Source organism: Poecilia mexicana, unplaced genomic scaffold, assembly GCF_051168715.1.
Source record: "Poecilia mexicana isolate PSO_F unplaced genomic scaffold, ASM5116871v1 scaffold_13, whole genome shotgun sequence".
NCBI classification, from domain to species: Eukaryota; Metazoa; Chordata; class Actinopteri; order Cyprinodontiformes; family Poeciliidae; genus Poecilia; species Poecilia mexicana.
Genome location: NW_028263382.1, coordinates 19,219,013 through 19,226,715, shown reverse-complemented (window position 1 = coordinate 19,226,715; position 7,703 = coordinate 19,219,013). Strand labels below are relative to the sequence as shown.

The 7,703-nt window shown below is 39.5% G+C and overlaps 1 protein-coding gene across 1 annotated transcript; it reads left to right on the top strand.

Annotated features, from left to right (window-relative positions):
* LOC106928683 (transmembrane protease serine 2-like) lies at positions 1 to 6,433 on the top strand. Its single transcript, XM_088011845.1, has 13 exons — positions 1 to 1,007; positions 1,362 to 1,500; positions 2,202 to 2,294; positions 2,400 to 2,513; positions 2,891 to 3,020; positions 3,108 to 3,218; positions 3,309 to 3,352; positions 3,442 to 3,604; positions 3,690 to 3,862; positions 4,488 to 4,589; positions 4,727 to 4,869; positions 5,441 to 5,593; positions 5,969 to 6,433. The coding sequence occupies exons 1-13, from the start codon at positions 993 to 995 to the stop codon at positions 5,984 to 5,986; spliced, it is 1,398 nt and encodes a 465-aa protein (XP_087867971.1). The 5' UTR covers positions 1 to 992; the 3' UTR covers positions 5,987 to 6,433.
* Positions 6,434 to 7,703: the final 1,270 nt, after the last annotated feature.

Sequence of the window (7,703 nt, the reverse complement as noted above, 5' to 3'; positions counted from 1 at the left end):
CCAACCTTCACTTTACTCACGCACTCAGTCTCTGTTTCTCTCTCAATCTCTCTCCCTCCCTCTCTCTCTCTCTCTCTCCTTCTCAATCTCTCTCTTTCTCTCTCTCTCTTTCTCTTTCTCTCCCTGTTTTGAAACCTTGACCACATCTGCCATGAATAATAAAAAAAAGAAAAAGACTGAAACAGCTCTGGGAAAATTGCTGCATGGTAAGGTATGGAACACAACAATATCAAAAATTATAATTATTAACAAGCTTTCGATCCTCTTGAAGCTAGCTATAATTTATTTTTATAATTTATTTTATTTTAATATAATTTTTGTGAGTTTAGATTGCCACACTGAGTGATGAGGTTCTTTTATTTCACTTCATCATTAACTAATTGGGGCCATAATGTCCAATTAGTTAGTGAGGGTCCTTAGGAATATTACTAATTTACAAAAAACTATTAATTAAATGACTGTTATTTGTAGCTATACATCTGACAGATGTAACATCACTGATGCAGCAAACTTTGAGAAAATGTTTCTCAAAAAAAAAAAAAAAAATCAACAGAGAAAATTTACCTATCGAGTAAGAAACTCTCCATTTTATTTTCTACACCTGGCTGAAGATCTGATTGTGTTCATCTGGATTCCTCACACATTTATTGTGCAATGTGAGAAGCCCCAGCGTGAGACTCGCTGTTCTTTTACCAGCCTTTGTTCTGGTAAAACAAGGCTGGTTCGTTTGGGGAAGCTTAAAAGCGACTGTGTGTGAAGTGCAGGAGTGGCCTATCAGACGTTTACACAAATGGTTTTATTTGATTATTTGCACTGAGACAATCCTGCAGGGCCGAGCAGAAATTAGATGCTGAAGGGCCTAATCAGGTCGGACAGTCTTTTCAAACGCTGAATCTGGGCCAGCCGTGTGGATCGGAAATAATAAAAATAATAGTTGAGCGACCACAGGAAAAAACTTCACCAGCCAGAGATTACTGCTGGATTAACAGAAGATGATCACCAATCCAGTAAGTTTTCTAACCAACTTCATTTCTTGAATAATTTTTTTTTTTTTTTTTTTAGGTGCTCAATTTTGTATGTTTTGCATTGTTTGGATTAAAAATGTATCTCGCTGGTTTCACCTTCGCTTAAAGAAATTACGTCGGTGAATCTCGGTTGTGTTTCTTTTGCATTCTGAAGGTTAGATTTATATACTTTTACAACTCGTCTACCTCGGATTTTTTTTTAATGCTTTTAAGCTTTACAGAGTAAAGCGTTCACTCACACTAACCTTCAAAATGTTTCAGTTTTTAAAAAGTGGTGAATATGAAGGCACTGGATAAAAGATTTCTATTTTGGATACTTGTATTTCTTTACAACAGTATCCCAGCACAGCTCCATCTTTTGCCTATGAAGATGACAAAAGGAAACTAAGTGGATCTGATGTCAAACCCCAGTATGTTCACCATGTGACTCTCATACCTCCACCAGAGATCAGCCTCTCCATCCCTCCCAAAAAAGGTAAGTCTGGACTCCTTTTTATCACCACTTTATCAAAAACTGTCCTTTCAGTCCATCTACAAGAAAGTAAGATATTGTGAAGGCACATTAAGATAAAGAAAATGTTTTAATTGTTGTTACAGGCTGAAGAGGATAAAAATAAAATAAAAAAAATAATTTGTCTACAGAATCTGAGTTAGTTGGAAATCTAACATCAGTGCAACCTCAACTAAAACAATTAACACTCGTGTGTATTAGTCAGCAAATTCACAAAAAATAAATAAAAAAAGTCCCTCAGAATGAGTAATATTCTGGAAAACATCTTATCAATTAGCCGGAGGACTTTCTGGAATATTTTTAACGACTCCACCTTGAAGCAGGACCTTGATTCTGCTCTTATGCTCTAGTTTTCAGTTCCTTCTGCTACATAATTAGGATATAATGAATCAAACAGGTATGAATACTTTGCAAGGTGATGATGTGCAAAATTAAATTCACACCGAGAAAACCTTCATGTGCATTATAACCCTTTAACCCCAAAGTTCTTGATGGAAAAATCTCCCCTGTGCTTCAGCGTTCAGGTTACTCCTTACAGAGACGAAAATGCAAATATGAGGCTCAGGTCAAACTTTGGCACAAACATACTGAGATCTAAAGCAGCAGCATCAGATAGTGGACTTGGACACGCAAGAGAGGCTTCAGTTCACTGTGTTACCTTTCAGGTGTCAAAGAAAGATGTGTGAAGTTCGCTGTGACTGCTGGGATCTCGCTGCTGCTCCTCCTGCTGGTGGCTGGAATCCTGCTTGGTTATTACTGTGAGAGCTGGATTTACCTGGATCGCAAAAAAACAAACAAACAAACAAAAAAGAAACGTGTAGCTTAATAAATACTACTTTTATTGGTTTGGTCGCATCTTCCAGATTCCTCGTCGTGTTTACATGGGAGGAAGTGTGGAGATGGGAACTGTGTTTGGGAATCCCAGTGGTGTGACGGAGTGAAGGACTGTCCTGCAGGCCAGGATGAAGCTAACTGTGGTAAAAAAGATCAAATAAATAAAGTATGCAGCTGAGACACAAACAACCTTTCTTATGGGTTCCTCCCTAATAATTAGTTATTATATACTGCCTTTACATCAGAGTTCAAGATAATGAAATTAAAATATTGAGCATTACACTGAAGAGCCCTTATCCACTTTGAAGCATGGTGGTGGCTGCATTATGCTGCGGAGATGCCTGTGAAGACTAAAGGCTTTCTTTTCCATGTCCACATGAATTCTAGGCATTGTTTTCGTATTTTCTGAGTATGTCTCTTGTGTTTGCGCTTTAGATCTGACCCAGACGCTCAGATAAAATCTTTGTGTGTATTATTATTATTATTATTATTATTATTATTATTATTATTTTGTTCCTAGTGAGAGTCCATGGCTCAAACTTCCTGCTTGAGGTTTACTGGACTCCTACTAAAGACTGGAGACCGGTTTGTTTTGAGGGCTTCAGTGAGCAGCAGGGTAAAGCGAGCTGCCAAGACATCGGATACAGCAGGTACTGTTGATGAAATCTAAACTAAAACACTGAAAAGATATTTTATTTCTAATTTAACCCTGTATGTTTGAATGTGTGTATTGACAGGGACACACATTTTAAATCGGGACAGCAAACGACTGACTCTACTGGTGGATTTTTATCAGTGAAGCGAAGCTCCAACCATCAGGCGTCTATACTGAGACAACTCGTCCTCAGGTCAGAGCAGATGAAGAGAATAAATGTTCTGTAGAAAACTCACGCTTAAACTTCCTGATCCCATTTTTCTTTCCCCTCATGCCGTTTTAGCAAATCGTGCAGCAACAACAGCGTGGTGACGCTGCAGTGTACAGGTGTGTTGAGCATTCTCCTCCCTCTCAATCGTCTCCTCGCGACCTGCCTGTGGAATCCAGTGAACACTGACTGCAGGCTGTGTTTTCAGACTGTGGGAGCAGGGGGAACTCCAGTGAGGCCCCTGGGCCCCAGCTGGCCCCGGTGGGCTCCTGGCCCTGGCAGGTCAGCCTCCATGTTGCCGGGTCTCATCGCTGCGGGGGAGCGATCATCTCTCCACGCTGGATCGTCACCGCAGCCCACTGCGTGAGCAGGTAGGGGGTTTCTTCAGCTCCCTCTTTAAAGCAGAGGATGAAGTCAGATCCATGCTGACCCCGCTGGTTTTTCCTCCCTCTCCAGGACTCCGAGTCCTGAAGCCTGGGCAGTGTACGTGGGGATAGTGGACCCATTGGGTCCTCTGTTTAACCCTGCCTACGCTGTGAGTCGGGTAATAGCACATGAACAATATAACGGGCAAACTCGGCAAAATGATGTCGCTCTGATGAAGCTCTTTGAGCCTTTGGACGCCACAGGTACTTAAAACACGCAGCAGCTTGCAAAAGGACAACTTTTAGTAATTTTGTTTTCTCCATTTTATCAATATGCAACCACAAACATCAGTGTATTCTTCCCTGATAAACTAAGACAAAGTAACACCTTATTGTGAAGTAGAAGGAAATAAATTCAAGGTTTTTGATATATATATGTTTTTTAATTCTAATTGTATCTTCAAAATAAAATTCACATTAAAAACATAAAAAAAATATTTGTGTTTGAAAGAAATTATGTGAAATAATAATAATAATAATAATAATAATAATAATAATAATAATAATAATAATACGCTATAAACATCGTTCAAAGCATTACAGCATGGTCAGATTGGTGCTAACACAAAGTTAGCACCAATCTGTGGTGCCCCTGGGCACACCACACTTTTTATTTGCAAAACTTTTGAAAACCATCTCCATTTCCTTCACTTTGTAATCGTCTTCCAGTAAATCTATAAGATAAATCAAAGGTTGTGGTTGAAATGTGGCTCCAGACGGAGCATTTTAAATTCGCTTCTTAGAAAGCCAACACTAAAGAGTCACTCTGATCAACGCAGCACGAATGTTTTCTCTGTTAAACCTAAAACTGAGCATCTTCCTGCTGCAGCTTCCAGCAAAGTCAGACCCGTGTGTCTCCCCAATGCTGGTCTAAACATCACTGAGCCCGAGGAGAGCTGGGTGACGTACTTCGGCTCCGCAACAAACGAAGGTGAGACAGAGGTTCTAATAATCAAAGCTGTCCACTAGATGGCGCCAAAGTTCAGGACCTAAAACGTCTTTGAGGAGCGATACGCTCAGAGAGGAAAAGCAGGGATGAGTAGCTCACCTGTTTGGTTCCTCTTTCAGATTCTGGTTCTCTGTACCTGATGGAGGCTGCGGTGTCACTCATCCCCTCTGCGGAGTGCAACAGCTCCAAGGCGTACAGCGGCAGGATATCGCAGGATATGCTCTGCGCCGCAGAGTCAGAACCAGGAGCCGGCGTGTGCCATGTAAGAGCAACTCACCAGCAACATGATGCACATGTATCACAAACACCTGACAGAGTTTGCTGTATAACTTTGCCCTGAGCAAAGCCACACAGTCGCTGCCTTGTGTTCAGGCATCAGCGGTGCATTTCCTGAGATCGTATCGATAATAAACTCACCTGATGCTGTAAAAGAGAGAGCGCCCAGACAAATGACTGCCTGCTTTTTCAACCGCAAACAGATAGGTTTCTGTTCAAGGAGGAATTTAAAGCATTTTTATGCTCTTATGTAATTTGCTTTAAGGCACAGTTGGACAAGTCCCACATTATCCGGCACACATGGCAGCAGATTAAAATAAACACCTTTTTGTGTCTTATAACAAACCACTTATACAGCACAGCCCTACAAGGCATGTTCAGTTAGAGCTCAGCTGACCATGATGTCACATTACTGCAACTATTCAGTCCTCTTCATTGATAAAAATAAATCCCTCAAAGAACATTTTTTGGAAAAAAAAAAAAAAATCATATCAGTCTGAGTCTTTGTGTTGCGCATCCGGATCACAGTGATTGTTTATGATTTGCGTGAACTTCAGCAGGACGGCAGCGGCCCCCTGGTGGCCCAGATGGATGGACTGTGGTGGCTCTTAGGTGATGGTGTGTGGGGGGAACACTGCAACGGACAGAATAAACCAGGCGTCTACACCAACATCAAACACCATCTGAACTGGATCTACCGACAGATGCAGGTGAAAGTCTCTCATTGGGTGTTTTTTGTTTTCATTTATTCAACTGTTTGATAAGTGTGTGGCTGTAGAGTAGGAGATGATACAAACATGTGGCCATTGTTGTGGCTGTAACAATTAATGCGATAAGGATCACATTAATCATTGTGATCAGTGTGATTTAATCACAATTAATCAGTTGACCCAGTTCTGCCAATCAATAATGCAGACTGCCAATCAATAATGCAGACTGGCTTTCTGATCTGCTTTCTTAAAATGTTGTTTGGAAGTTATTTAAATGTTATTTATTATTTAAATAATAGGAAAAGGTATTTTTAGTCCACTTTGCAAGCAATGTGGAACCGGGTTCATAGCGATGTTTCTATTTTGTGTTTACAGAAGCATCAAGATGTCTGACGACGGGACCAAAGGCGATTAGCAAGACAAGTTAACTGCATTTTAACATTGTCTTCATGTTCCTCTGTAATCCTGTATAATGCAGATTTTTTTTTTTTACTTCCTTAAAAAATGTTTTCATAGCCTAAAAGAAAAAACAGATCAGTCACAATATTAACACATCTCTGCTTAACCCCATATCTAGAAAGTCCCAAATGTCTTTTAACAGCAAAAGGATTTCCACAGGGAGGGTGGAAAAAAAAGAGATATATGGAATATAAAACGATGATGCCATGTGTTTTATGAAAGTATTAAGCTATTGTCTCTCTGAAAAAGTATGTTATCATACTGATTATATCTTGGTTTTTTGGGGAGGGAGAGAGGTTTGTCACATTTCAAAGTTTCAGACTGTTTATTGCCACAGACTAAGACTGTTCTTAACTTTTCTTAGTCTGAACTTTGACTAGGCCATACTTAAGGTCTTTATTTAAATTAAGGGATAAAAACTATCCGTTTGATTAACAGTAACTATAATATGGGTCAATATATTGTATGTATATTTGAATATTGATGATTTTTTATGATGGCCATTGAAAAAATATGTTTATTGCTTGTTTCATAATAAGTTAGTGTATTATGTTTTTATCATGTAAAGAACTTTGAACTGCACCGATGCTGAAATGTACTACACAAATAAACTTATGATTTATTATTATTTAAATAATTAAATACAGGTCACATTAAAAATAAATAAAAACATATTTCATTATTTGAGCTATTTAAAATGGCATCTGCTGGTGATGACCTGGATCGTCGTCCAGCTGTGAACTTATGGCCCTGCCAACTAAAGCAGGTTGTCCCAGTTCACACGTTTCCATCAGTGTGAGCCACAGTTCATCAGACTGCGACCACCAGGTCTGAAATGTTCCGTTTCTGAAATATCCCGGTAGTTTTCACTGAGAGGCCTCTTCAGACTCGTTGCAACACTGACTGCTATTGGAGAGCCTTCCTGGCCACAGCATCGCCATCTGCAACAACGTTTTGAAGGTAGTTGGATGATGTGCTCTACAACATTTTGATTTCCCTTTGGGATAAGTACAGTGACTTGAATTGAGTGACATTTTTGGAAAAACATTCTGTTGAGAATGCAGTGTTGAGATGTTGATCTGGGTTCTTTTGTGCCCTCCTTGATGAATTGTCGAGCTCTAGGGAATCATTTTAAAAGGCCAACCACTCCTGGATAGGTTCACTACTACTCAATGCTTTTCAATGCTTTCTTGATTTGGGGATATTGACTCTCCCTTATATTTTTAGATAAGGGTGTGATGTGATACTTTAAGATGTTTTATCTTATTGATATTATCAGACTGGCTCTATTTAAATATTTTTTTATTCTACAGGTCAAGCAATAATCAGGCCAGGGTGTGGCTAGTGAGCGAACCCAGCCGTCCAAAAAGACATTGTCAATCGCAGTTTTACTCACAACTTAATAATCTGGGATGATTAGTTTTTTGACGAAGGGTCCCATTGGTTTATATCATCTTTCCCCCTGTAAATATTAACTCATTTGAAAACTGCATTTTATTTTCACTCAGGTTACCTGACTTTAAAATTAGCTTGATGGTGTTGAACATTTATTTATTGGAGACAAAATAAAAACAGAACTAATCTGTAAGCTGAACTTTGTCACACAACTGTCTAATGGCTGCCTTTACAACTCAGTCTTTGATGCCCCAAG